The sequence below is a fragment of the Natrix helvetica genome (assembly GCF_964273705.1).
Source record: "Natrix helvetica genome assembly, chromosome: 7".
NCBI lineage: Eukaryota > Metazoa > Chordata > Lepidosauria > Squamata > Natricidae > Natrix > Natrix helvetica.
Window position 1 is genome coordinate 130,626 of NC_138558.1, and position 27,323 is coordinate 157,948.

The following is a 27,323-nucleotide window of genomic DNA, read 5'->3' on the forward strand; positions in this document are numbered from 1 at the left end:
TGACCCCGCAGGCTGCATCTTCCAATTCAGACCACAGCCCCTGGCAAGGGCCAGGACTTGGGCAACATCTCTCTGAAGGGGAATAGTAATAAGGATACAAACTTGTTGGCTTTAGTAGAAACATTCTTCTGTAACACACATATATTATGCCTTGTATTTGTAATGTATATGCTTGCATGCTGTAAGTGCCTTTTGTTCCCTGCAACTGACTTCCTGTGGCCCTATTATTGGGGTCTGTAGAATATCTGGCAAATGTCAAAACCTGTGATCCTTGCCATTTGAACTCTTATCAATCTGCAATCTATGGGCATAGAACTTATCCGGAATGGAGCTGTAAAGAGCTGTAAAACTGACACTTTTGATATGTCCTCCTTCTGCCTAAGAATGTTTCTCACCTTTGATCTGTGCCCTTCACAACAGGGGCTCAAGTGGCCAATTGTGGGAACAGGAAAAATATAAGGTTGATAAGGCTAGTGGCAATGTTTCTAACTGTATAAAAAGGAGCTACACCACCTCTGAAGGGTAGTTCTTCCCTGCATATCCTTGTCTTGACTTGGATGTGTTCTCAAACCTCTATGGGTCTCAAACCTCACATCTTGGTCAGTCAAGGATGACCTGAACAACAATCATCAGTGTCCTATGATGTTAGATGATCTGTAGCTGATGAGGGCCTCCAAGGGGGTTTCATGCTAAGTAGGAAGTGAAGAGTATCCAGACCCAAGATATCCCAAAAATCTACCCACCCACCCAGTGAAACCGGCCACAGAGAAAAGACAACCATCATAAGGCTGTGCCCCACAGCCGCCTCTGCCCAGAAGGACACCCTGGTCCACTGCTAAAGAACCACACATCAACACAGTGCTGGCTCTACCAAAAATAGTCAAGCATACCAATGTCATCTGCAAAGGTAATATTTCCCCTTTTGGAGGCCAACAGTTGGCAGGTTGAGTGGTTGCAGGTTCTGTGGTCCTGCCGAAGAAGCCCCCCCCCTGGCTGGGTGTTCCAGCAAAGAGTGGGCTCTGGCCCTCCCTCCCCACTTCCTTCCCCGCCTTTCTCCCAGTTGGCAGAGGTGAGAACAGGCACAGGCACTGGGTTACCCTTCAGGGCCAGGAAGGAGGACAAGGCCAGCTCCCACCGGGCTCACCTCGGCACAAAACCTTTCCGGGTTGGGTGCAAGGAAGGATTTGCGAAGCCCCCAAGCGCGGAGGCCAGAGATGCCCTGGGGGAGGAGGGGGAGAAGACCGGCCCGCCCGCAACTTCTCGTGCAGCTCTGGCGAAACAGGTACGGCGCAGCGGCTCCCCAGTCCTCCTGACCCTCTCGGCCTCGCTCGGCGCCGGCTGCGGTCGGAAAGTCCCGCCGCTCCCGAAGGCATCCCGCTCCGTCCCGCCCTGGGCTAGAGCCGCCGCTCTCAGGACGCCCCCGGACAGGCCCGTCAGGACGGGGCGGGGTGACGAAGAGGCCGGCTGGGGCCGCCCTCGTCTCGGCCTGCCAGCTGCGGACGGAGCGGACGGACGGAGCAGGTCAGCCGGGAGAGCTTCCCTGGGGAGCGGCAGGGGGGCAGGGCGGACAGGGGAGCCGGGCCTCTGCCCGAGCCGGGCTGGGGCGCGCGGGACACAGGCGGCTCTTCTCACTTCCCGGCTGCCGGGCAGGCGCGGCGACAGAGGCCGCCCAGCTCCGCCGAGCTGCATCGCGAAGGCGGTCGAAGACGGCGGGGCTGGCAAGCGAGGCGGGAGCGGGAGGCTTCGGGTGCTTCTGCTTGAAAAGTGGAAGGCAGAGTGAAGGCGACTGTCCTTCCCGCCGAGCTTCGGCATTGGGTTGAGGGAGAGGGGGCTTCAAGGCTGCCCGCTGGACTCCAGAACAGCTCCAGCCCCCGCTCCCAAACGCCCCCGCCGGAATAGAGGCAGTCCCGCTCCTGGTGGAGTTCAGCGATACACTGCCTCTGAGCGGGGGGGTTCCAGTTCTTCCTTGCAGGCGCCCTGTTAGCTAGTTGGGTGAAGCGAGCCCGGGGGCTCTGGCCCACGCCCGCTGGCTGAGCGAAGGCAGCTGGACTTTTAAGAAAAGGGCGGTGGGGCGAAGTGCCGCAGGAGCCGCTTGTCGCCCCAAGAGCCCCTCCGGCACCCCCTCCAACCCACCGCAAGGAGAGAAGGGAACCCCCCGGGCGACCCCCCTTTCCTACCCATCTTATTTCGGGCGGGCGGCGAGAGCTTTCCTGAGTGCGAAAGCAGCCGATGGTGGGGAAAGTGCTCCTCCTCTCCCCCCCCCCCCCCCCAGTCTTGAGGACGCTCTGGAAGGGCCGGGGCCTAACCCGATTTCCTGGCGGGGGCTCTATTCCTCCTCCTAGGGGCTCCGGGATGGCCTCAAGGCAAAAACCCCACTGGTGTTTGGTGGGGTCGGGGAGGCAAAGGCCACGGTGGGGAGGGGGCTCTCCCTTTGTGGAGCCCATCCCCTCCTCCCAAAGAGCAAGTCGTGGATTTGGCCCCATCCAGCTTGGCAGCCTTTTCAGTTGGTCTCTGGTCTCTCTGGCAGGCTGGGCCTTTCTCTGGCAGCCATTTGAGGGAGGGATGAGGATCTGGCTGCCATCCTGTGTGGTGCTGTGCTTAATTTCCCCTTCTCAAGAGGTGGGTTTTATGTTAAGAAACAGGGTCTCATTAAAGTGCCACCCAGGCCTCTATCCGAAGGCATCTGCTGAGGGGGGGGAACTTGGCACCTTTTCTGTAAGGGCCACATACCCGCTTCCTCACTACACCCATCACCCTCTTGGAAGACCTCCTGTTAATGTGCCCCATTGTGTCCTTTTGAATGGGCAAAAGGCTCCAGGCAGAGGAGAGGAAACACCTCTGGTAATGCGGTGACCAAAACTGGATTTAATGATTCCAGGGGTGGACAGACTCTGCTCTGTCCTTGTAACCCACTGGCCCTCTTAGCAACTGCAGCACATTGCTGGGTCAGGCTCACCTTCAGGGCACCGGATCCCCTTTGCCAAGTAAGGTCTCCCCAGTCCAACATTTGGGACTTTCACTTTTTGTGTCCGAACTGTCCATTTCACCCTGCTAAATTCATTTCAGCTCAACCTTGGTAGATATTTTGGAATCTTCTACTAGCATAGAGATTAAGCTACCAAGTCTGAACCAAGCTCCTTTCTTCTGCCCATCTTTGAAGGTGGGGCTGACATTTGCTAGCCTGCTGCCACTTTGCCAGGTTTCCAAGATTCCTCAAGGACCTTACAGAGAGGTTTTGTGATCACCTCTACCAGTTCATAGGCCACTAGGATGTCATTCGCTGGGACTCGGATTGGTTTAAATTCACCACCTTCTCTCTTATTCTGACCTGGACCAGCCCAGGGGACCAGCCTGGACTCCAACTAGCAATCTAGGAGGTAAGAAGGGCTGCTTGCTCTCCACCCTTCACCACCACCTCAGCCCCCAGCAGGATTCCTTTTATTCCTAGCCAAAGCCACAGACTGTCTTTTCTAGGTGTTCTCATTTTGAGTTTCTCCCACAACCCTCTATTTCCCCCCGCCCTCATTTCCCACACAGGTGTCCTTAGACCCACTTTCCTCCCTGGGTCGTTACTGCATTTGCTCCCTTTGTTCGTTCTTCTGGAAACCCTCGGAGCACCACACCCCCCCTCCCTCCTGCCCACCTGCTCGCCTCTCCTGTTTTTGCGGACGGAAGTCACAGTGCAAGGAAAGGGCTAGTCTCCAGGACTTAATTGCCACAAGAGAAGCTCCCCATCTAGGAAGCCCCTCCTGAGCATCCGGTTAATTGGGGAGGGGGGCTGCTTCTGCCTGGCCTTTGCCAGAATTCATGATCCAAAGTTCCCTCTATTTTGCTTTGCCACTGCTGTACAACCTCTCCTATCCTGTTTGAACATTTTAAAATTTGGTGTGCACTTTCTATCAGAATATTTAAATAATCTCAAAGTTTTTGAACTAATCTACCCTTCTGTTTTCAGTTTCAATTTCCTTTTAACTATGGCATTCTTTCTGGGGACTGGGAGGGAGGCCTTCCTGGGCAAATTCCGGTGTGTTTCAGTTGGGTGGGAATGTAGAAATTCAGAGTGGGGAAGCCCCCAGTCCAGTAGCCTGCCTAGGGCAGGACATCTACTGAAGCCACTCACCGGTGACCATCCCAAAGGGAGTGGACAGTGGTGATGGAGCTAAAGCTGTTTTGGGGCTCTGGATAATGGCCAAAGGAGGGTAGTAAGGCCACGCTTGGCTTCCACACATTGCAACTTCAAGCCTGCCAGGGATGGTTGCATGCTGGTAAAAACTCAGCTAGACAGAATTGGACCCCCAGGTTCACAGAAGGTCACCACTATCACCCCATTGAAAGATTTTTCGGGTATTCAAATGGTGCCTCATTTTGCAAATGTGCCGCAAAGTTTGCCTACATTGTCATCTCCTGCTGAGTCTCCCATAAGACGTCTCTTCACCACTCAACTTGTAAATTGGATGCAGGATTTCTGTGTTATGGTTTTACTGTTTTATGAATATTTTATTTATTGGTTTTATTGCTTGACGGGAGCCATATAAATCCTTTAAATAAAATAAATAAATTGGCAGCAGTGACCACAGCCTCCTCTAAATCGCAGCCCCACATTCGGCCCTTTCTTCTCGCTGCCCTAGAGGGCAATCTGCCTCTTCCAGCTCAGAGCCCAATTCCCCACCCCCGAGGACCTGGGGCAATGCAAATGGCACCCTTTGAAAGCTGGGCAGGAACGAGGCTCCAGCATTCAGAACTATGAAACTGCAACACAGATCAGTGATGGCTTCTGCGCCTTGTGCACTGAGCCCCCGCCCGCCCCCATCCCTTTCCCTCAATGGAGCTGCATCCGGAGGGTCCTGAGCAAGGGAAGAGAAGGTGGCAAGTCGGAGGGAGCCTCTGAAACCAGGCACCAACCAAGGCAGGGCAGGGTAGTCACCACATAAAGGGCAAACTCTGCCCTGCTTCAAAGCCTCTTTTCAGGGCAACCCAGTCAGACGATTGGCTTCTGGGTGGTGCCGTTGCCAGCAAGGAAGGGGGGGTGGGGGTGTCAGCCATTTTCCAGCTTCCCTGATCAGTCCCTAAGGCTCCCCCACTTGTTCATGTCCCCCTCAGCAGAGGAACAGGGCTACAGGTGGGGTGGGGGCTGCAGTAGGATCCTATCTAACACAGGCACTTGGGTCATCCCAGAGCCAATATGGCATCAAGTTGACCACTCCATATCTAAAGGCGATGTTGAACGGGGGGGCTTTGCCCACGGGAAGAGGGGATGGGGGGGCAGAGGAGGCAATCACCTCGGGAACCCCCAGGGACCCCCAGTGACAGGCGGAGGATTTGCTGCTCTGCTGTCTAGGGGCAACCCTGTCTTCTGCAATCTCAGAGCCAGAAACAAGGCGGGCATGGCTGCTGCCCCTGGCAAGGCGACAGAGGTTAAAGGGAGCCCCAAAGGGTCAGCCGGCCTTCCTTCCCAGCCTAGAAGTTCAAGTAAGAGTGGCAGATGGTCAGAGGGGGAGACCTTGCAAGCTTTCCTGGCTCCCATCTGAGACCTTGGGCCAGAGGCAGGATTGAAATCGGGCCTGGGGTACTTGGGGGTGGGCGCTGTTTGCCCCGGGACAGTGCCAAAAACAGACACTCTCTCTGAGGCACCAGACGTGGTGCAGGATGACCTGAGAATACATCACTGAGGGGGATTTCTCCCCCCCCCAAAAGGAAGGGAGTCTCGCTTCTCCCAATTCCAGAAGGGAGCAGTCCTGGCCAGAGAGCTCTGGTCACAATCAAAGCAGGGGGCGAAATGGTTCCGAGGCTGCCCTTGTGTCTGCCCTACAGCCGGCCTGGCATTAGAGAATGACCAAGCAGTTGTCTTGGTCATGGGGTGGGGAGCCAGCTTGTCCCACCCTTAATGTGAAGTTTTCCAACAGGCAGTACTGGGAGAAATTTCCAGAAAGTCTCTGTCAATCAGACTGAACGCTGCCTTGAGAAAATCCCGCCTACCCAGTTCGCCTTGGAGCAGGCCAGGAAACTCCCGCCAGGCCGGCCAGTCTTCTCTCTTTTGGTCCGGCTGTGGAAGAACCAACTCATGAGCTGCCAAGGGACTGGGATTCAGGTGGAGCAGTTGATGCTGCCCTGGCCTTCTTAGTGTCCCCAATCCATGGTCCTGCCCAATCAAATCAAAACACAACCTCCTCGTTCCAGAAAAGAAATTCCAGCAGCTGGATAATCCTTTCTGACCTGGCCCCTCCACTGCTCAGTTTGTGGGGGAGGTCAAAAGAAGGGCCTTACCTGGGGGGGGGGGTGAGGCTACTCAGTTGATCCACCATGACAGACAGGGTTTTATTCTCATCTCACCAGTGCCCCTGCTTCTTGGAGAAGGGGCTGCCTTCCGTAATGGAAAAGGCTCCAAGGACGTTCTTTGAAATGCAGAAGGGTGAAACACACACATACACACCCATGCTGCTGTGTGTCCAGCGTAACTTCTGTGGCCAGAGATGAGGAATATCCCTCATGTGACCTGGGGCTGCCTTCCTGTCCGACAGAACCGAGCTGAAGGAGGGAGGCAGGCAGGAAGGTAGAGGCCAAAGAGGAGGAGGAGGAGGAGGAGGAGGAGGAAGCAAGAGCAATGCCCAAGTCAGGAGGAGAAGGGTGATGGGGGAGGGGTCTGCCCGTGGTTTTTGCCAATCTGAAAGCCTTCTTTTGTCATCCTCAAGACTGGGTGCCTTCCAAGGGCAGCAGGGGGTTCTCCGCTCGAGCCCCCTGCCCCAAGAGCTCTGAGCACTACAGGCTCTTCCTGCTGCTGTGGGGAGGGCGAGGCCAAGAAACCTAGGCAGGCATCCTTGTTCTCAGCCAGCAGTGGGCACTAACCTCCCACCCCCTGCAGGCCTCACCCAAGGAAGATGCGTGTTGTTCAGCGGCCGCTCCTTGGCTTCCTGTGTGGCCCCTGGCTGTGGGTGAGTTTGGCCCAGCCACCCAGCCGTGCCCCCACCAAGCAGAGCCCGCCATCGCCCAACCTGCACTTCCGACTGGCCGGCTATCCCCGTAAGCACAACGAGGGGCGCGTTGAGGTTTTCTACAACCAGGAATGGGGCACCATCTGTGATGACGACTTCACGCTGGCCAACGCCCACATCCTCTGCCGACATTTGGGGTTTGTGGCTGCCACAGGCTGGACTCACAGTGCAAAGTACGGCAAAGGAGTTGGTGAGCATCACTGGGGCAGGGATGCCCCCCCCAAGGGCAGATCTGCCGATCCTGCCCCCTGGGGCTGGAGAAGGTGGGTCATCATCATGGGATAGGAATGCATCACTTCCCCCACACTGCAGGGCTGAGCACTGAAGCACACTGAAAGCCCTACCTGAGGTAACAAGCGTGACTTTAAGCGTCTGCAAAACGCCTCCGCCGAGCAACAGCATTCCCAAAGGTCTGGCGCATGGCTCTTGGTGATTCTGAGACCCAGAGGGCCTCCTGGCCTGTCCCAATCCTGAGTTTTCTGGTGGTCACTCCACAGGGCGCATTTGGCTGGACAATGTGAGCTGCGGTGGCCATGAGAAGAGCATCGCGGAGTGCCAGTCGCGGGGCTGGGGCAACAGCGACTGCTCCCACGAGGAGGACGCGGGTGTTGTCTGCAAGGACGAGCGCATCGCCGGCTTCACTGACTCCAATGTGATTGAGGTGAGCTGGCCCAGAAGACGCAGCTGGGGAGGGACGCCGCAGGTCAGAGCGAGGGGTGCAAGAACAACGTAAGGAGCATCAGGCCAGCCCAGGGCGGCACTCAGTCAGTGCAATGACTCTGCCTCTGTCATTGTGTCCCAAACAGTTTCAGGGAGACCCATGAGAAGGCCTTCAGAGGCTTGTGGGAAGAAGTCATGGCCAGGAGGCTTAGAAGTCAGTTCTGTCCCCCATCACCTGTTCCAAAAGCTCCTGATCCTGGAGTGCAGGATGGCCATGGTGGTCTCTAAAGGCTCAGGGCACAAAAGGGCCGTTATTAAACTGAGCCTGGGAGGTTAGGTGAAGCTCTCAAGTTATTTGGAAGACCCTCTTCCTAGCAGGACTTTCTTCTTTGGGCTGCTGGTCCTGTCTCCAAGGATTGAGATGGGCCTTCTCCGTGCCCCGACAGAGGCCATGAAGTGGTCAGAATCACATGGAGGCACCATTCCTTGCCCTTCCCTGGTTAGCACAGGTGAGGCTACCCAACATGCAAATCAGTGTGAAGTTTCTTGTGTTGAGTAAGCCCAGGCAAGATAGTTTATTCACTAATTAGACTTTAGCAGAATGTGTTTTGATCGGCCCAATTCTCACATTGTCTCAATTGTGCCTTTTGCCCTTCAGAAGATGAACGGAGACTCAGGGCCAGGGCCAAGATGGCCACAATAATTCTGCCTTGTCTGGGATGAGGCCTAGTTTCTTTGCCAAAAGAGCCACTTGACGTTTCCCAACCAGCCTAAGACCAGCTCTGGAAAGGAAGGGTTGAGGCTGAGCACCATCTGATCTTTCTCTGCAGTCAGATTTCCATGCCCTGCACTTGTTCACAGGCAAGACCAACACACTGCCATGTGACCCTCAGGGGCCAGGGATGGTGAACCCTGACCTATAGGCTGCATGCAACCTCTGGCGCCTCAACGTCTAGCCCCTGGGGGCTAGGAAGAGGCCCTCGGCCAGCACCAACCCCCTTTCCTTTGGCCAGGCTCCCTGCCTTCACAAGACGTTGGACGTTTGGTTGCAGGCAGCAGTGGCCACTGAAGGTGCGTGTGGCAGATTGAGTTGCTCTGGACAGATGGTTCTCAGCCCAGGAACTGGGAAGTGGGCTTGTTTTGGGTGATGCCAACCAACAGAAGAGCAGATCTCTTGAAAGAATGTCTCTTGGACATTCAACTCCAAATCGGGGGTACAAATGTTGAACAATGCTGGCCCCAAAACAGACCCCTGTAAGACCCCTCTATTTATTCATCTCCAAAACCAGCGATTAAGCCTGACTCTGTAAGTGAAATTAGTCAATCAGTTATAGGCCCAACTTACTATAGTGCCATCCAAACAATACAAGAGGTTTTCCCCCTAAAATGTCACATGGAATCTTGTCAAAAGCCTTGCTGACATCAAGATAAATTATGTCAGTCCCATTCCTCCTCTCCACTACTTACTTTGTGGAAGAAAGAGGTGGGGTCGATTGCATGGGAAGGCCTAGTGAAAGTGGCCCTTCTTGCAAATGGCCTGCCCAATTATTTTTTCCAACACATTTCCTGGTATTAACATCAAACTTATTTTCTTTCCCTTTTGCAGGAATTGCTCTCTTAGGCGCATTTTCTACAATCTCTTTCAGATCCTCATTTCATCCATCCTCCATTTTGACGCAATGCTAGACATTTTTGTGGCCCTTGTGATTCTTTGCATTCTGTTCCATGCAGTCCCGCCTCCTCTTTCCTTCTATCCAGCCTTTGCGCAGAAGTTCCTCCTCCATTCCCTAAACGGAGCAGCCCTTCAACAGTTGGGGGAGGAGGGGGGAAGGGAGAGAGAGAGAGTGGAGCCCAGGGCCATGGAGCTAAGCGCACAGAAGGAAGGCTCACCTGGCAGAGGAGAGAGAGAAAATGTCCTCCAACCACTCTGGACAGACAGACTGGCTGGGCCTATCAGGAGTGAATGTGCTAACATGAGTGACGTCTTCTCCCCCTCTCTAGGCAGAGCAGAACCAGGTGGAGGAGGTGCGTCTGCGCCCAGTGGTTTCTCAGGCCAAGCGTCCGCTGCCCGTCACAGAGGGCATCGTGGAAGTCCGCCACAAAAGCAGCTGGGCCCAGATCTGCGACGAGAACTGGGGAAGTCAGGAAAGCCGTGTGATTTGCGGGATGCTGGGCTTCCCGGCCGAGAGGAAGGCCAACCGCAACTTCTACAAGTGAGCCCACAGGCTTCCTTGCTTGGCTGCATTCAAGCAGGGCTGTGGGGAGCCCGGAAACCTTCAAAGGGTACCGCATCCCCCTTCCCTGTTTTCTGCAGGGGAGGCTGTCCCGGCGGTGACCTTCCCGTGCTGGTTACCTTGCATTCGGTGGTGGGTTTCAATTTTTTTCCCTACCGGTTTGGTAGGTGTGGCTTAGTGGGGGGGTGTCATGTGGCCGAGTCGACATCACTTACGGCAAGGTGGGGTGGCACCAAGCCACACCCATCCAAACCACACCCACAGAACCCACAGAAAGGTTCGGCCAAGTCTTCTAGCGTTCAATCCGGCTGCTTCTCCCCTCACTCTGTGTGTCCGAGCCCAAGGAGGAGGAGAGAAGCAGCCACATTGAATGCTGCGGCAGAGAGAGGCCAAACTTTTCTGCCTCCCTTCGCAGTGGAGCTGCTCGGAGGGCAACTCCTGTGGCTGCCTGTCCCTTTATGCTGCCCCCCACGTCGACATACCTAAAAGACTGAGGCTGGAGGCTGCCTTCCAAGCAGCTCCTCTGCAACGCTGTCCCTCCTGTGCAGCAGGCCTTTCTCCTGGCTGGGTCCGGTGGCCAGCCGCAAGTGGAACTGGCATGCAATGGGGTGCGTGCGCATGGCTGGCACAACGGCAGCAATGGGGCAGCAACGGCAGTGATTTCCCGTGACCGTCGCCGCCATCCTGTTCTTTGCACCAGCTGCGCACATGCACCCCATTGCCTGCCGGTTCCACTTGCGGCTGGCCGCCGGACCTGGCCAGGAGTCTGCCTGCCGCACCGGAGGGACAGTGTGCCGGAGAGCTGCTCAGAAGGCAGCCAAAAATGACTGGTGGCTTGAGGCTTCCCGCAAAAGGCGGCCGAGCCTTGCTGTGTCCCACCACCACCACCACCACCAAGGCAACCAGAATGGAAGGCAGGTAAGTGAAGCAGAGGGCAAGCGGGTGGCGGCTCCAGGGCAAGGCCAGAGCCAGGGAATTACGCATTACCCGACCCAGCCAAGGCAGGCAGCGAATGGGCAGTGGCTCTGGGGCAAGGCCAGCCAGCGTCCACTACTGGTTCAACGACCCAGGCCAAATTTCGGCTACCGGTTCGTGTGAACCGGCTGAATACCACTTCTGCTTGCATCACACAACCCCCCCCCCTGCCTTACTGGAGAAGAAGGGGAAGCCATGCCCTCCCTCTGCCCCTTGGGGAAAGAGGGGCCTGCTCAGGAGTCAGGAAAGGCAGCCGTTGCCGTAGGGCTGCTGGTCAGGGACAAAAGCAAAGGAGGTCATTCAATCAGTGCCAGCTCCCCATGGTTTAAGAAACTGATCATCTCCTGGGAGCACAGGTGGCGTTTCAGTGGGGCTGCCCTTCTGAAGGTCTTTTTCCGTTGGCTGGGCCTGGCTGAGCTTTGCCTGGGAATTGCCCAGAGGGCAGGGCAGATCTGGAGACAGGAAGGTGATGCCTGGGGTAAGGGCAGGGCTCCCTCCTTTCTCCAGGCAGATCAAACAAGAAAGCCAACCCAATCATGCGGCAGTTTTCCCTGGCCATCCTTCTCATGGCTGGGGTAGCAGATCCAACTTTGAATGGGGCAACTTCATTCAAAAGCACCCCTTGGTGTCCCCCCAACAGGCTTCTGGCTTTGTGGGCAGGAGGTCCGTGGTTTGCTTGGCTGGCTTCCCTCACTCCTGGCTGAATGGCCTGCCTCTCTGAGGAGTGGGCTACTGGGGAGCAAAAGACCTCTTGCTGAGATCTCCAAAAGGCAAGGCCAAGTCAAGGCTCCCTTTGGGCAGGAAGCACCCAGGCCGCCCCCTTAGCCCTGAGGCCTGAACTGGGAATGGTCCTCCTGACGAGTGGGCGGAGCAGAGGGCTAGTGCTGGAAAATGGGGAGGGGTCCGCGATGCTATCCAGTCCAACCCACTGCTCGGCCGAAGCCTCCCGTACTGTGGGCTCTTCAGCCCTGGGGTCAACATTCCCACAAAGGGCAGCCTGTCCCTCTCTGTCTTCCCTGGGAACAAACACCGAGAGGGCCCAGAACCAGAAGGCCCGTCAGCTGGATGGTTGCCATTTGGTCCAACCTTCTTGAGGTCAAGTGGCTTCGGGGGAGGTGAAGGGCAAAGCATAGGCCCCTGTCTGGGGTTGAGGAACTCCCCTGAAGTCCTTGACGTGACATCTGAAGGCGATACTGGGAGACACGCCAGCTGGGGGTCCCAGAGGGGCCCAAGGCTCTTTTTTGCTGCATCCAGGGGGAATCCAGAGCCTCTCTGGGCTGACATGCAGCCTGGGCACTTCTGAAAATCTGGCTGCGTGAAGGCGCTTCCGGACTGGGACGGCCCTGTAGAGCACGAGCTGAAGACTGGAGGCATCCGTAAACTCTTTTCCAACCAGCCAGTTTTATTCAAAGGCAGAAGCTTTCGAGAGCGGCAACAGAAGCCCTTCAGGGAGGCTCCTGCGGTCATTGGAAGAGCTGCCCCCAGCCTTGTCCCGAGGCCAGGACGTCTCTCCTTGCAGAAGTAGCTGAGAGGCCCCTAGGCAGCCACCTGGCAGCTGCCTTAAACAGAGCCCCAGTGTGCTCTGTCTTGCCCAGGGAAGTTTGACCGCTGACTCATTGGCAAGGGCCTCTGTCTGCCTTGGAGGGAAAGGGGCTCCTTTGCCAGCCAGGAGGGCTGCGAGGAGAAGGCCCAGATCCAAATGACCATGCTCTTCTACCGTCTGCCTCTCCCACTGTGTAAAGCAAGGCAACGGGCCAAAGCATGAGCGCCATTCCAGGAATTCCTGGATGTCCGAAGAGCTGAGAAGCTGGAGACCCAGTGAACCTTCCAGAAACTGGCCTATTTTGCCCCATTTGACAGGCCGCTCTGGGGCTGCTGGTGGCTGCCACTCAGATGCTTTGAACTCTGCATCAAGCTCTCCTCCCCCCCCTCCGGTTTGCCTATTGGAGCAGCACTTTGGCAGCGTGGCTGAATTGTTGGTGCTCTGCATGATAATCAAGCAGTGTGCTGGGAAGGGGCAGCCTTTTGGACAGAGCCACGCAGGTTGCACAAGGTGCCCACTGCCCTGATGGCAACCACTATCCTGACCCATTGCAAAGCAGCCAAGATTGAGCAGCTGTTCGCCCTCCTTCAAAGCTTGTGAGCGGCCCTCTAGAAGCAGGGCCACGGCCTCGCACACTAGAGCTGGGCGTGGTGTTTTCTGGGCATGGAGGGCCCTCCCCCCCCGGGTTCCACTCACGCCACACCGCCCTGCTACAGTCCAGCAGGGCTGCTCTGCATGTGGCCAAGCGCTGATGGGATGGGCACTTGCGAGAGAATGGCTGCCATCATTCGGTGTCTCAGCTCTCCTGGGGTTGCTGAGCCTGATGCCAAGGAAACCAGCGGGTGGCGTGTAGGGCACCAACAGGTAACTAGGACTGAGCAGGCGAGCACTTTCTGAATGCCACCAGGGCTTTTCCCTGCTGAGATTCTCCACCCCCCCCATGGAATATTGGGGGGCAGGGCGGGAGGCAAAAGCCCAAAATTCCATGGCTCACGCTACCCCCTTTGGTCTTCTCCTGCAGGCTATATTTGCAGCGCCAGCAGCACCAGTTCCGCCTGCGCTCGGTCGCTTGTGCCGGGGACGAGGTGCACCTTTCGACCTGTTCCTTCGAGTTCTACCAGGGCAACCTCACAGGGGCCTGCAAGGGTGGCATGCCGGCCGTGGTGAGTTGTGTGCCGGGCCCCCTCTTTGCTGGAGGAAATGCCCAGAAAAAGAGGCGGGGGCAGCAGCCACAGCGACAGGTGAGCAAAGGATGGGACCATTGGCACCCAGGATGCCTCCGGGGAAGACAGGCAGGGCACAGAAGCTCCTGATGCTGACCATCCTTGTGCTCCTCCACAGCTGTGGGTCCGGCTGAAAGGGGGAGCCAAGATTGGCGAGGGCCGGGTGGAGGTGCTAAAGAATGGCGAGTGGGGCACCGTCTGTGACGACCGCTGGAACCTGCTGTCAGCCAGTGTGGTCTGCCGTGAGCTGGGCTTTGGCAGTGCCAAGGAAGCCCTGACAGGAGCACGCATGGGCCAAGGTGAGGGGGCCACCAGCCAGATCATCCTGTGCCACCACCAGCAACTCTGGGCTTATTTGAGGCAGGCTTCTCCAGTGGGTGCCACAGTTGCCACTCAGGGGTGATGGGGGGCTCACAGCAGCCTTCCCAGCAACCCTAGGAGCTGGGATGCAGCAGCGGAGGGTGGGGGCGGGGGGGGGGGTCAGTGTGAAGAAGGCTGCTCTTGACTTTCCCCTCTCTGGACAGGGATGGGCCAGATCCACCTGAGCGAGGTCCAGTGCCTGGGCCCTGAAAAGTCTCTCTGGAGCTGTCCGCACAAGAACATCACCCAGCAGGACTGCAGGCACTCGGAGGATGTGGCTGTCCGCTGCAATGTGCCTTACATGGCCCATGAGACCACGGTTGGCTGGGCAGGGAAGCCTGCGGGGGGGAGGGGTGCAAGCGCTGCCTCTTTTTTTAAAAAACAGATTTGAGAAAAGAAGTGCCATGTCAGGGTAATCGTTTCAAGCAAAGCAAAGCCAAAAAAAAATCAATAGCAAATCTTAACATACTTAACAAGTTAATAACTATAACAATAATATATTTACAGTAATTATAATACAACCAAAGGGGGGGGAGGAATATGAGCTTTAACTAAATTTCTACTTACATTAACCTATTTACATTTTTTCCATATTATATCCATAATTCTATACCCTCTTTATTTTCCATACTAACAGTTATTGACATTCATCAATTTACAATACAATACAATACAATACAATACAATACAATAGTAGAGTTGGAAGGGACCTTGGAGGTCTTCTAGTCCAACCCCCTGCCTAGGCAGGAAACCCTATACCGTTTCAGACAAATAACTTCCCTCTCACAATCCCAAATTTTCCTAATTATATCATCATTCAGTCGGGTGTTCGCATTTTTCCAATATTTAGCATATATGATTCTTGCTGCCATCAATATATGTAACACTAAGTATACGGTTGCTTTATCATAACTTTCCGACAGTATATCTAAAACGCAAGTTTCTGGTTTGAACTCAATATGTAGCCAGGCGAGAGCTGTGGCCTGATAATATAGTTCCCAGTCTGGGAGCCAAAACAACTGTTATTCCTAAAGTCCTGTAGTAATTTCAGTTTTATTCTCAGTTTTTTACCTTGCTAAATATACTTCAAAATCCTTTTAATTAGTTCGTCAAAAAAAATCTTTTCTAAGTTTACTGGTATGGTTTGGAATAAAAAAATAGTTTTCGCAATACGTTCATTTTCACAACTGCAATTCTTCCTCTCATTGATAACTGTACATTCTTCCACCTTTCCAAATCTATTTTAATTTGTTGTATCAGCTTTGTATAATTGTCCTCTTTGATTGTCCCACACTTTGCTGTTAAGAAAATACCAAGGTATTTAACTATTTTTTCCATCTGTAAGCCAATTTTTTCTGCCAACCCCTTTCTCTGTTTCTTGGTAATATTTTGGATTAATACCTTGGTTTTATCTTTGTTTATTTTCATCCCTGCCGCTTCTCCATGTTCCTCAATTTTCTTTATCAATTTAGGGCCAGTTTCTATGTGTTCTTCTAGTATAAAACTAAATCATCAGCGAAGGCTTGGAGCTTATATTTTTTGTTTCTAATTTCCATTCATTTCATCTCTGTGTCTTGCCTTATATTTCTGGTCAATGCTTCTACTAAAATAAATAGTAATGCGGAGAGGGGACAACCATGCCTTGTTCCTTTTTGTATACTAAAACTTTCTGTCACATCTCTATTAACCAATACTTTTGCATTCTGTTGAATGTAAATTGCTTTTATCATATTCATAAATTTCCCACCAAATTCCATAAGACTTAATTGTTGCAACATAAATTGCCAATTTATACTATCGAATGCTTTCTGCGCATCCAGGAATATTAACACCGGTTGTTTATCATTATGTGTTTCATAATATTCTAGTACATCCATAATTATTCTGACATTATTTCTAATTTGTCTCTTAGGCAAAAGCCCATTTTGATCTCGGTGGATGAATTCATTTAAAAAGCTTTTTAATCTTTCAGCAATTATTGATGTGAAAATTTTATACTGTGTTTAATAACGAAATTGGTCTACAATTTTTTATTTGGGCTATATCCGAATCTTCTTTTGGGATTAGAGTCATGTAGACCTCTTTCCACGTGTTCGGAATTTTAGCTTCTGTTAATACTTCATTGTATACGTCTAGCATTGACAGACTCACAGTGTCTTTTAATTCTTTATATATCTCTACTGGTAGACCATCTAGTCCAGGAGTTTTATTGTTGGGGTTTTTTTTTTTGCTTTTTAATTGCGTTCATTAGCTCTGCCATTGATATTCTTTCCTCCAGCCTATTCTTTAACCATTTCGAGGATTTTAGGTAAATTGGCTTTCTCCAAATACTGTATTATTCTTTCCTCTTTAATTTTGTCAGATTTGTATAATCTCTCATAAAAATCAGGAACTATATCACTTTTCTTTTCAGATTGACTATGTAATGTGCCTTCCTCATCCTGTAGTTTTATTATCCAATTCTTTTTTTCTTTCTTCAATCTATAAGCTAGCCACCTTCCCGGTTTATTCACATTTTCAAAGAAATTTTGCTTTGTTCTTTTTATTTGTTGTGCCAATTCATCCTTTCCTATAAGATTTAATTTGTGTCTAATCAGCTCCATTCTATTTCTTAAGAATATTCTTTGTGATTCTTTTTGTAACTTTAATTCAAATTGTTTATATTCTTGTTCTAAGGCCTTTTGATTGTTTTTTTCTGTGCCATATAGGTTATAGCCAATCCTCTTATGACTCTTACGATACTTTGGCAGCAGCCCACACATTCTGTAACATGCTCTTCCTTTCTTTTCTTTTTTTTAAATGCCATTTCTCTTTCCATCATCTGTATGAATTCCTTATCGTTTATTATCGATTGGTTTAAACCTTGCTTTCTTCCTTTGTCACTTCCAACTGATTTTTATTGGATTGTGGCCTGCCCATAAATTTGGTTCAATTTCAATTTCTTGTACATTTCCACTTAATTCCAAATTCATCCAAATCATATCTATTACATTCTTTCTCTGGAGCAGCACTTCTTTCTTCTGGCCAGTCAGCTGACCAAGGCCTTGGGGGCAGCCGGAGAGCAGGAGCCCCTCCCCCCACAGGGTGGGGCAAGGCTTCCACGACTCCCGAGGGCCCCCCAGCAGTCTTCTTGTAGATGCCTCACCTGATCCACTCAGCTGGTAGCAAAAGGGCCATTGGCCCCCATTCTCAGGACTCTGCAGCCGTCTGCATATGGCTGCACACAGCCAGCTTGAGGGCGTTTCTTGGAAGGGGCCACCCTGGCTGGTCCTCTTCTAAAGTGTGGCTGCCACTTGTCTTATCTCTCCCCATCGCACCCCAGGAACTCCTCCCACTCCCAGCTGTGCAATGCCCCACCATTCCCCCGCCCTCTCCAATTTTACATTTGGACCAGGTTCCCACTCTGGTGCCCCTGTGCCATCCTTGGCATCCAAATCTTTCCCATGCCTCTTCCTCTCTGGAAAGGAGAGCTGGGTCCAGCCTCAGGGAAGAGGGGAGATATGCCAGATGGGTAGTCCATCTTTCCTCCCCCAGCCAAAAGGAAGCCTCTTGGAAGACCTGGGGAGGGAATACTGCAAAGGGAGCAGGATGGGGGTGCCTGGGGCCATCGTGGGAAAGCCAGAAAAAGAGGAGGGCAAATCCGACAGATGGAGGGACACGGACTCCCCGAAGAGGCAGCCGGCTGGCCTCCCTGGCTCAGGCAGACATCCTCCACTTTCTCCACAGATCCGCCTGAGTGGGGGACGGAGCCGTTTTGAGGGGCGGGTCGAAGTCGTCATGGCATCCAGGGGCAACCGTGCCCGCCAGTGGGGGCTGATCTGCGGAGAAGGCTGGGGGACCCTCGAAGCGATGGTGGCCTGCCGCCAGCTGGGCCTGGGCTTCGCTAACCATGGGTTGCAAGTAGGTCACTGCTGCCAAGGTCAAGCTTGGCCCCTGGGAGGAAGGCCAGGCACATCCTCATGGACCCTGGGGAAGGGATTCACCTATGGGCCTAAACCATGGCACAAATGTGGGTCCCACACACCAGGGCAGCAACAGCTGTCCTGAAAGGTGGGGCAGGGTGCATAACGGTTCCCATGTGAAATTAACCTAAGGCCATCGGAGGCTAGAAAGAAGAGCTGACTGCCCAGGGGCACCGGGATATCATGGTCAGCAGATGCCAGGGATCAGGGCTGCTCAACCCTAGCTCTTCCAGACTGGAGAGGGTGGTGGCTGGGGGTGGGATGTTCCCATTGCAGGGCCCGTCAAGCCATGCACCCACCTCCGACTGGGCTCCCTGAGCGTCCCTCTCGTCTTCCTCCTGCACCGTCTCAAAGGAAACCTGGTACTGGGACGCCAGCAATGTGACCCAAATGGTGCTGAGTGGAGTGAGGTGTGCTGGGCATGAGATGACACTGAGCCACTGCCAGCATGACAGCAGAGTTTCCTGCCGGAAGACGGGGACCCGCTTTGCTGCCGGCGTCATCTGCTCTGAGAGTAAGAGGGTTTGGCATGCCTTCTTCCCAATTTTCTGGCCTGGCCAGAGCCCTACCACCCTCTCCTGTCAGAGGGTTCCCCATGCAGCCTTCAGGAAACATTGGTTCGCTTCATTGAATGAAAGGGCAGGGGTCCAGTGGCCCTTCAGCCGAATCCCCACCACCTGATTTGCTAGACAGACACAGCTCCCCAGACAGCACCCGTCTCCTTCCATACTTACAGCTGCCTCAGATCTGTTGCTCCATGCGGCACTGGTGCAAGAGACGGCGTACATCGAGGACCGCCCTCTGCACATGCTCTACTGCGCAGCAGAGGAGAACTGCCTGTCCAGCACTGCCCGCAGCGCTAACTGGCCTTATGGACACCGCCGGCTGCTGCGCTTCTCCTCCCAGATCCACAACAATGGCCGGGCCGACTTCCGCCCCAAGGCAGGACGCCACTCCTGGGTCTGGCATGAGTGCCACGGGTGAGTGAGGAGGGGCAGCAGCCCGGTGAACACACACACGTTCCCCCTACCCAGCACAGGGCCTCTCATGCTCTGGGCCCTCCCGTTTCAGGCATTACCACAGCATGGACGTCTTCACGCACTACGACCTCCTGACGCTCAACGGGACGAGGGTGGCTGAAGGGCACAAAGCCAGCTTCTGCCTGGAGGACACAGAATGTGAAGAAGGTAGGCGGCCTTGTGTGGGCAGTGACCGAGCAGGGCCAGGTGTCCAGCCACGCCCACCCTCTGATCTGCCGGGTAGGGTTAGGGTTCCTTCCCTGCCTGCAAGGCCCAATTCAGCCTTCCTTCTCTCCCTCCCTCGGGCAGAGGTGGGCAAACGCTATGAATGTGCCAACTTTGGAGAGCAAGGCATCACAGTGGGCTGCTGGGACCTCTACAGGCATGATATTGACTGCCAGTGGATCGACATGACAGATGTCAAAGCCGGGAACTACATCCTGCAGGTGAGGCTCTGCGGGAACAGGGAGGAGTGGCCTTTGGTGGCTTCAGTCAGCAATGTTGGGAATCTGGGCACAGGGTGTGGGAAGGCATAAATGCGGAGGCTGCCATGCTTCAGCTGCAGAGCTGGACACGGGGCGGAGATTGCCAAGGCCAGCAGAGCACAACGCAGTCGGGCCTTCTGTCCTGCAGCCCAGAGAGATGGGGGGGAATGAGATGGGACGCCCGATAAAGCCAGCCCCGCCGTGCAGCCTCAGTGGCACCCCGTCCTGTGAGCCTCCCTTCCAGCTGCCCTCCCATCTCACCTCCTGCTCCCCAGGTGGTGATCAACCCCAGATACGAAGTGGCAGAGAGCGATTTCACCAACAACGCCATGAAATGCAGCTGCAAGTATGACGGCCACCGGATCTGGGTGCATCGCTGTCACATAGGTACAGCAGGGCCCAAGGGGGATGCTGAGGGGCTGACCTGGCAACGGGCTCTTTGGGGCCTCTGGTGCCAAAGCAATTCACCCCTTTTCAAATGCCTCCCTACAGGTGATGCCCTGAGCAACGAGGCCAACGGGCCCTCCGAACAGTATCCAGGACAGAGCAACAACCAGGTTGTATAGGCAGCAGCTGCCTCCTCCTGGGCAGAAGGCAGGCAGGTGTCATCAGTGGCACAGCAGCGGGCAAGAGGGCTCCCGATCCCCCAGCTGACAATTCAGCAGTTGCCTTGCCGTGAGGCAGGAGTGACTCCTGGGCAGCTGGAAGGCACTACCCATCCCCACGGCTCAGCCAGGACCAGACTTCCACCCCACAGCTCCCCCTCCCTGGCATTCTTCTCAGCCGACTGTTCCTTCTCTGACCCCAAAGGGCGCTGCAGGCATCTCAAGACAGCTGCTCCTGCATCTAGCTGGACCAGACTTCCACCCCACAGCTCCCCTTCCCTGGCATTCTTCTCAGCCGACTGTTCCTTCTCTGACCACAAGAGGCGCTGCAGGCATCCCAAGACAGCTGCTCCTGCATCTAGCTGGGAAGGGGGCCTCTCTGCTCAGCCACCCAGCCAACGGCCCTTATCTGGGGCTTCAGCAATGCCTGCATTGGGGCCCGCCTTGGCCCTCCTATATAAAGTTAATTGTCTGTGTCCCCAGGTGTGTCCTGACTGACTGTCTGGGAGAGGGAGGCCGCTGCTGCCTTGGCCTTTCCTCCGTCCTGCTTCAGGCCTGTGCAGCCGAATGGGGCCACCCTGTGGGAAACGGGGGCTTTCCGGCCACCCTGGGGCTCTCTGCAGGGGGATTAAGGGTGAGAAAATAAAGTGCTCTCTCTTGAGCACTCTCTCTCTCACACACACACACATGCACTCGCACCACTTCCACCGAATTACTGAATAATTCACAGGAACCTAAGATGACTTAGTACTGCAGGGGGCTGTGTGCAGAAACACTGCAGTGCAGGATTTGGAAGGAAAGTCTTACCAGGAGGAGAGGCACAGGGCCTCCCCACTCCTAAGGCCCAGGATTCAACCTCTCTGGCTTCCTACGGCCCAGGGGACTCCCCGCGGCAGAAGGGCACAGCAGCTCCTGCCCCCTAACAGCATCCAGCCAAAGGGAGGCAGAGGCCTTACAAGGAACAGCACCGAGGGAAGACAGAAATGCTGCTGTCTTGAAAAATGTAATTGATTTCAGCGAACGCACTCCCAAGCCTTACATCGGGCTTCCCAAAGTTCACAGCTGTCACAACTGCTGAACCCTGGTTCTCAAAGTCCCCAGCCTGGAGGCAGTATCTGCAGATGGGATAGGCTGTGGTACGAGGTACGGTCTCCTGACCGCAGAGCTGCTGCTCTTGGTTGAGACTCCTCAGCTTCTCTTTCAGAGCACGTGGGAAAGGGCAGGGGGATCCCTCGCACGCAGGGCAGAAACTCCCATGGCCTTCAAGGATGTGCCCAAGAGGGTTCCAAACACCCGGATTACAGGGGTCCAGAAGACCTCATGGGGAGGGTCCCTCTTTCAAGGGACAGGCCAGGCAAGATGGCAGTCCAGGAAAGATCACCCCCAAAGAAGGTCTCTTGTGCTTGCCACTCGTCTAGCCGGGAGTGGCCTAAGTGCATCCAGGGTCACTTTTCATTCTAGCGGCCAGACAGATACAGCTTCTCCGCTGAAGGCTCCTGAAGAGAGCGGCCCCTTGCCCTTCCCCTTCTCCAGAACGAAGGGCCCCGCCAGAGGAACAAGAGGCTCTGTGCCAGACCAGCCGGGTCCCATCCATTGTCCTGCCAAGGCCGTGAGGCCCGGCCTGCTCTCCACTCAACGGAAGGAGCCTTTGGAATCGGGGAGGGGGGGCTGACTCCTGCTCTGAGTCTCCTATTCTGTGACTTCTGGGGTGATGGTCAGCAGCAGCACCTCATAGCCACGGTGGACCTGCAGAGTCAGGCGGCTCTGGGTCCGCACGGCTTCGTAGATGTCTTCTGCCCTTCGTGATGTCCTCCCGTTGATCTCTGTTACCACATCCCCTGCTCTTAGGCCCGCCCTGCGGGGGAAGAAGAGAAGGTGAGACCTGCCTGGCAGAAGGAGACCCCGGAACCCTCCCCTCCCCTCCCCCCAACACTCACTGATGAGCAGGGGAGCCCACGATGACCTTGTGGATGAGGACTCCATAGGAGATGTCAGGGAAGGACGGGTTTCTCCCCTTCAGCTCTGACAGGATGCTGGGAAGGGAAGGAAGAGAGTCCTCCGGTGGGCCAGCCTTCCTGGCAGCGCTAGGCCCTTCCTCTGCCCCCAGAGCCAGACCTGCCCTGCCCAGTGAAGCAGGGAGGGGGCAGGACAATCCTGAATCCCCACAGACCCCAACTGAGGGTGGAGACGGGCTTGCATTGCTGCAGCTGCTGCTACTCTGGTCAAAGCCAATCTGGTAAGCCCTCCAAATACCCTGGAATTGAAGTAATGCCAGTGGTCCTACCTGGGAGTCAAGGTCAGCATCATCACCCCAATATAGCGGCGTCTGCCCTCAGAGCCCCCAAACCAGGATTCTGCAACAGGGAAGGCAACTGTCTGTATGGGCCCACTACCCCAACCCCCATCCAGCCCCAAGCACCTAAAGCGTTGCTTCTAGGGTAGGAGAGACGGGAAGGGGCGTGCCCCCCCCCTCTGCAGCAGCATTTAGGATGCCTGCAAGGAGGGAGGCTGAGCTAGAATGCACACACAAACACACACACACCATCTTGAGAGGCCTCCAAGAGCCAGCCTGTCTTGCAGCCCCTGCTCACCCTTGTGCTTCTGCTCCTGCTCCAGGAAGACCCGCAGGCGGTCGGAGGGAATGGCGAAAGAGATCCCGGGCGTCACCTTCATGGTGTTCACCCCAATCACTTCCCCGTCCTAGAGATGAGAAGGGCATGGCCGGTCACCCAAGGGGGCAGCAGAAGAGGAGCCATCTTGTGCAACACCCAGTCATTCCCCCCCCAGGAAAAGAGCCCCCCCCCCTGTGCAATGGCTCTTCCAGGAGGGCCAAAACTGGGGCAAGGGCAATGGGTCGTCTCAAGCTTACCAAGTTGACCAGGGGGCCTCCGGAGTTCCCAAACTGCGAAGGAGAAGAGAGGGTCAGCCAAAGCAGCAGCTGCAGCTTCTTCACGACCCTTCAGCCTCCCGTCTCACCTTCAGGCGTCACTCCCAGCAGCAGCAACCCCCCCACCTCCCACCCCACACACAGCCCCCTCTCCAGGGGCGCTTACGTCGATGGCGGCGTCCGTCTGGATGTACTCCATGTCGGAGGAGGCCAAGCCCAGCTCCCGGCCTCCGCGCTGGGCCGAGCTGACGATGCCCGAGGTGATGGTGTTCTGCAGGGCGAAGGGGCTGCCCATGGCCACCACGAACTCCCCCTGACGCACCTCGGAGGAGCGGCCCAGGCGCAGCGTCGGCAGCGGGTGCTACGCGGGGAGGAGAGCGGTCTCAGCGCCGGACAGTCCCAGCCACCAGCCCGGTCCCCGGGGAGGGGGGGGTGCAGGAGGGGCACCTTGGGGCTGATCTTGAGGGTGGCGATGTCGGCCACCTGGTCCACCTGTCGCACCACCGCGTCGTACAGTTCCCCGCTGGCCAGCCGCACCCGCACCCGCCGGCGGTTGGCCACCACGTGGGCATTGGTCACCACTAGCCCGTCCGCCGCCACCACGAAGCCCGACCCGTTGGAGATGGGCACTTCCCGGCCCGAAAAGGGGTGCCTGCGGGGGAAGCGGGGGAGAGCGCCGGTCAGTCCACGCCCCCTCGCCCTCGCCCCCAGCCCCTCCCCCCAGGCGCCCCCAGCCCCTCCCCACCTGCCCAGGATCTCGATGTAGACCAGCGCCGGCGCCGTCTGCTCTACCACGTCCGCGATGAAGTTGTAGGTGCTGCGTGGGGAGGCCGGCACGGCGGCGCTGACGACCGGCAGCCGCGGGCGCTCCTGGCCTCCCGCCCCGCTCAGCAACAGCCCCAGCGCTGCCCCCGCCGCCGCCCCGCCCGCCGCCGCCCACCGCAGGGACGGGAAAGCTGAGCGCCGCTCTCCGCGCGAGCCACCCCCGGGGCCCGCCGCCGCCACCGCGAGGGCCGCCCCCCGCCGACCGGGGAGCGCCCGCAGGACCGCCGCCGCCAGCCTCTTCGCCATCGCTCGCCCGGCGGAGCCGCGGGGCAGGCCGGGAGTCGTAGTGCGGGCCGGCCTCCCTAGCGGCGCCGGAAGGGGCGGGCCCGTGCGTCCGCGTTCCTTCCGCCTGCCCGCCAGGCGCCTAAGATGGCCGCCGCGCCCGCGGCCTGCCCGTGAAGGCCGGCGAGGCGCCCCCGTGGAGGCATGGAACCGCCTCCCGTCCCGGCCGCCGCCGCTGCCAGCCCCGAGCGCCTCTTCGACTCCCATCGGTGAGGGCGGGGCGAGGCTCCGCTGGGAGGGAGGAGGGGGGCTGGCGGCCGCCGGGCCTCACCGCCATTCTCCGCGCGCCTCTCCCCGCAGGCTGCCGGGCGACGGGCCTCTGCCGCTGCTGCTGGCTCTGCTGCTCTACGCGCCGGTGGGGCTCTGCCTGCTGCTGGTGCGGCTTTTCGTGGGGCTGCATGTCTTCCTGGTCAGTTGCGCGCTCCCGGACGGCGCGCCGCGCAGGTGAGCCAGGCACAGGGGCCTCTCAGGCGGGAGGGAGGGAGGGCGGGCGGAGGGGGCAGGCGGGGCTCCCGGCCGCTACTCGGCTCTCGGCTGCTCCTCCCGCAGGTTCCTGGTGCGCGCCATGTGCTCCGTGCTGGGCCTCTTCGTCTGGCAGAGCCGCCCGCGTAGCGCCCTCGCCCCCCGCGTCCTGGTGGCCAACCACGTCACGCCCTTCGATCACAACGTCCTGGGCCTGCTGGCCTCCTGCAGCGCGGTGAGCGGCGCCCCGGGGATGGGAGGGGGCGGGGAGGGGGCCGTCCCCGCAGCCTTGACCGCTCCGCGCCGTCTCCCCCGCACAGCCGGTGCTGAACGGTGCCGCCGGCTTCGTCTGCTGGTCCCGCGGGTTCCTGGAGGTGGCCGGTGCCGAGAGCCGCGCGGAGCTGCTGGAGTCGCTGAAGGGCTACTGCTCGCAGGGCGGCAACCCGCCTCTGCTGCTCTTCCCCGAGGAGGCAACCACTAACGGCCGGGTGGGCCTGCTGCGCTTCAGGTGGGCCCGGAGGGGGGCGGGGGGCTGGGGCCGTACAGCCTGGCCTGGCGCCCGTAGCCCTGCTCACCCGCCGGCCCTTCTTCCCTTCGCAGCTCCTGGCCCTTCTCCATCGTGGACGCAGTGCAGCCGTTGGCTCTGCGGGTCTGGAGGCCCTTCGTGGCTGTGGTGAGTCTGGGGCTGGGAGGAGGCCTTGCGGCTGCTTGGCTGTGGCTCTTTAACAGCCCCCATTTTCCCTTCCAGAGCGTCGCTGGCGCTTCTTGGGTGACTGAGCTGCTCTGGACTTTCTTCGTTCCTGTCACCGTTTATCAAGTAAGGTACTAAAGCTCTCTGATTTTTGTTGGATGTGGGCTCCCTTTGGATCCAGACTCGGAAGTCCCTAAGCTTGAATGACAGCAAGGAATTGGCAGTTTGGGGCTGAAATCCTGAGGGCTTCTCGCTCTCCCCTCAAGGTGGCTGCCCTCCGTCTACAGGCAAGCCGAGGAGACCCAGGAAGAGTTTGCCCTGCGAGTTCAAGAGGTAGGAATGGCAGCCAGAGAGGTAGGGAAAATGCTCCGAAAATCAGGACGTCCTAGCTTGTCTCTCTGCTCTTTGTAGCTTCTAGCTTTGGAGCTGGGCGTGGTGTCTACGTGCCTCACAGCCGCTGACAAAGCAGAGCACCTGAAGCGTCTCCGCCACCACCCTCCAGCTTCCCGTCCTCCCCCACGTGAGTCTCTGCATCAACCCCTCGCATATGCAGCTCCCAGCTGCCCTGATGGTTCTGTGTTGGAGCAGCAGTTAGAAGTCCTCCCCGAATCTTTAGTCCCACTTTGTTGGAAGAGGCAGCTGGACAGGATCTGCCAAGGAGGGTACCAGGTTCAGCATGACTGGGAGAGAAGGCCATGCTGAGGGGGCGGGGGCAGAGGGGGCTGCAGGAAACGGCCTCACTCCTTCCTTCCTTCTTTCCTTCTTTGCAGACCCAAGCCAGCCCTCTGGGAATCGGCCTCAAGTTTCCCGCAACATGGCCTCCACGGAGAATGTACACTTGATAGGCATGGCCCGGCGCGTCCAGGAAGTTCTACCCCAGGTGCCCATGGCAGCTATCCGCAAGGATCTAGGTGAGGAAAGAGAAGCAGCAGCAGCCGCAGCAGGTGTGGTGCTATGCCCTTCAGCTGAGGCGGTTCTGGGGCCTAAGGGGAAGGGAAGGGTTGCAGCTTGGGAACCTGGGAATGGCAGACAGCCTTTTGCAGCACCAAGGGCCTTTGGCAGATTTTCTAGGAAGGCCTTCCCAGGACGAGTGTGCATCTCTTACTGGGCAATGCTTATAGGAAGAACAGGCAGCAGGCACATTTCCCAGGTACCTTTGAGGGAGATAACGCTTTCCCAGTGATAAACCGCATCATTTTTCTTTCTGCCCTTTTTCATTTTGGGTGTTTTGGAAATATGGACAATCATTTTCTCTGTGCATTTTTGTCATTTGACTAAGTTCCTTAAGCACGTGTGCCTCATCCTTCAATGGCGTATAAGGGAAAGCACATGTAAAGCATCAGTGCAACTGAGATGCTTGTGGGAAGGAAGCCTCAGCTATGAGGGGTTGTGTGGTTATGAGAAAGGACCTTGAGTTGGTGCTTATCTTCATTAAAGAGGGCTCCCCGTTTCTTCCTTCTTCAGTTCAGACGAACTGCGTGGACACCACAATTGCCAATCTTTTGGAGGGGCGGGTTCCCTTCGTACCAGAGGCTGAGACCGAAGGCTTTGTGGCTGCAGCTCCCTCTTTCTATGGTGCTCAGGATCCTTCCACCTCCCGAATTGCCCCGGTACTTGCATTCAGATCCAGAGGCCTGCGGGTGTTTGTCTGCAGGAAGTGTGTTTGGTCAGGTTCCTAAAGGGGCCTCTGTTTTCCTTAGGCATCGGGGAAGGTCTTTGCCAGATCTGCAGAAGCCAGACAGCTCTCTCTCCAGGAACGAAAGCAAGCGCTCTGGGACTATGCCAGGAGGTGGTGGACCCTCTTTTTCTGCGGACAGAGGGTTGCAGGGGAAGCACCCTTGAGGGGGGTGGCAGAAAGTGGCCCCTTGAGCTGAAGTTCTCTTTCTTTGCAGGAGATACACAGAGAAATATGGCATAGCCCACGCGGAGGAGAGCTGCTAACCAGCATGCGTCTTAGCTTGAACTTGTGGCTCAGTTGACAATGATCTTTATGACACTGCTGTCCTGGGGTGACCGAGGTGGCGGCTGTTGACAAATATTGTGTGTGCCATCCATGGGCTGCCTCTGCAGGTGGGGAGGCTGCAGCTCCAGCCAAGCATAGGCTGCCAGCGTTCCTGTGTC

The 27,323-nt window shown here is 56.3% G+C and overlaps 2 protein-coding genes across 5 annotated transcripts; one reads left to right on the top strand and one right to left on the bottom strand.

Annotated features, from left to right (window-relative positions):
• The first annotated feature begins 1,166 nt into the window (after nt 1-1,166).
• On the top strand, nt 1,167-20,533 carry LOXL3 (lysyl oxidase like 3). 4 transcript variants are annotated; one of them, XM_081960174.1, is made up of 15 exons: nt 1,167-1,282; nt 6,860-7,179; nt 7,487-7,650; nt 9,651-9,862; nt 13,423-13,642; nt 13,743-13,923; nt 14,149-14,303; nt 17,711-17,884; nt 18,301-18,460; nt 18,683-18,926; nt 19,018-19,133; nt 19,275-19,411; nt 19,726-19,837; nt 19,943-20,048; nt 20,261-20,533. In XM_081960174.1, the coding sequence occupies exons 1-14, from the start codon at nt 1,215-1,217 to the stop codon at nt 20,014-20,016; spliced, it is 2,337 nt and encodes a 778-aa protein (XP_081816300.1). In that variant the 5' UTR covers nt 1,167-1,214; the 3' UTR covers nt 20,017-20,048; nt 20,261-20,533. The 4 variants fall into 4 exon arrangements, with proteins under 4 accessions (XP_081816300.1, XP_081816299.1, XP_081816301.1 ...); XM_081960173.1 differs by having other exon boundaries at nt 1,168-1,282; nt 19,943-20,533; XM_081960175.1 differs by lacking the exon at nt 1,167-1,282 and adding an exon at nt 1,305-1,521 and having other exon boundaries at nt 19,943-20,533.
• Nucleotides 20,534-21,042: 509 nt separating this feature from the next.
• HTRA2 (HtrA serine peptidase 2) lies at nt 21,043-24,258 on the bottom strand. The gene is made up of 8 exons (XM_081959065.1): nt 23,688-24,258; nt 23,390-23,594; nt 23,109-23,303; nt 22,925-22,957; nt 22,647-22,755; nt 22,340-22,409; nt 21,993-22,088; nt 21,043-21,910 (listed from the first exon to the last, which is right to left on the bottom strand). Exons 1-8 carry the CDS (start codon nt 24,254-24,256, stop codon nt 21,745-21,747), a joined length of 1,443 nt encoding a protein of 480 aa, XP_081815191.1. The 5' UTR covers nt 24,257-24,258; the 3' UTR covers nt 21,043-21,744.
• Between the last annotated feature and the right edge of the window lie 3,065 nt (nt 24,259-27,323).

What these genes read in the sequence shown, in the direction of transcription:
- HTRA2 (XM_081959065.1), bottom strand. Translation starts at nt 24,256, where the DNA reads ATGGGAGTCGAAGAGGCGCTCGGGGCTGGCAGCGGCGGCGGCCGGGAC. An exon ending in CCCTCAAGATCAGCCCCAAG is followed by an intron (nt 23,304 to 23,389) that starts GTGCCCCTCCTG and finishes CTCCCCGCGTAG; the next exon opens with CACCCGCTGCCGACGCTGCG. An exon ending in GTGGGCTCCCCTGCTCATCA is followed by an intron (nt 21,911 to 21,992) that starts GTGAGTGTTGGG and finishes CTTCCCCCGCAG; the next exon opens with GGCGGGCCTAAGAGCAGGGG.
- LOXL3 (XM_081960174.1), top strand. Translation starts at nt 1,215, where the DNA reads ATGCCCTGGGGGAGGAGGGGGAGAAGACCGGCCCGCCCGCAACTTCTC. An exon ending in AAAGTACGGCAAAGGAGTTG is followed by an intron (nt 7,180 to 7,486) that starts GTGAGCATCACT and finishes GTCACTCCACAG; the next exon opens with GGCGCATTTGGCTGGACAAT. An exon ending in TCGCTAACCATGGGTTGCAA is followed by an intron (nt 17,885 to 18,300) that starts GTAGGTCACTGC and finishes ACCGTCTCAAAG; the next exon opens with GAAACCTGGTACTGGGACGC.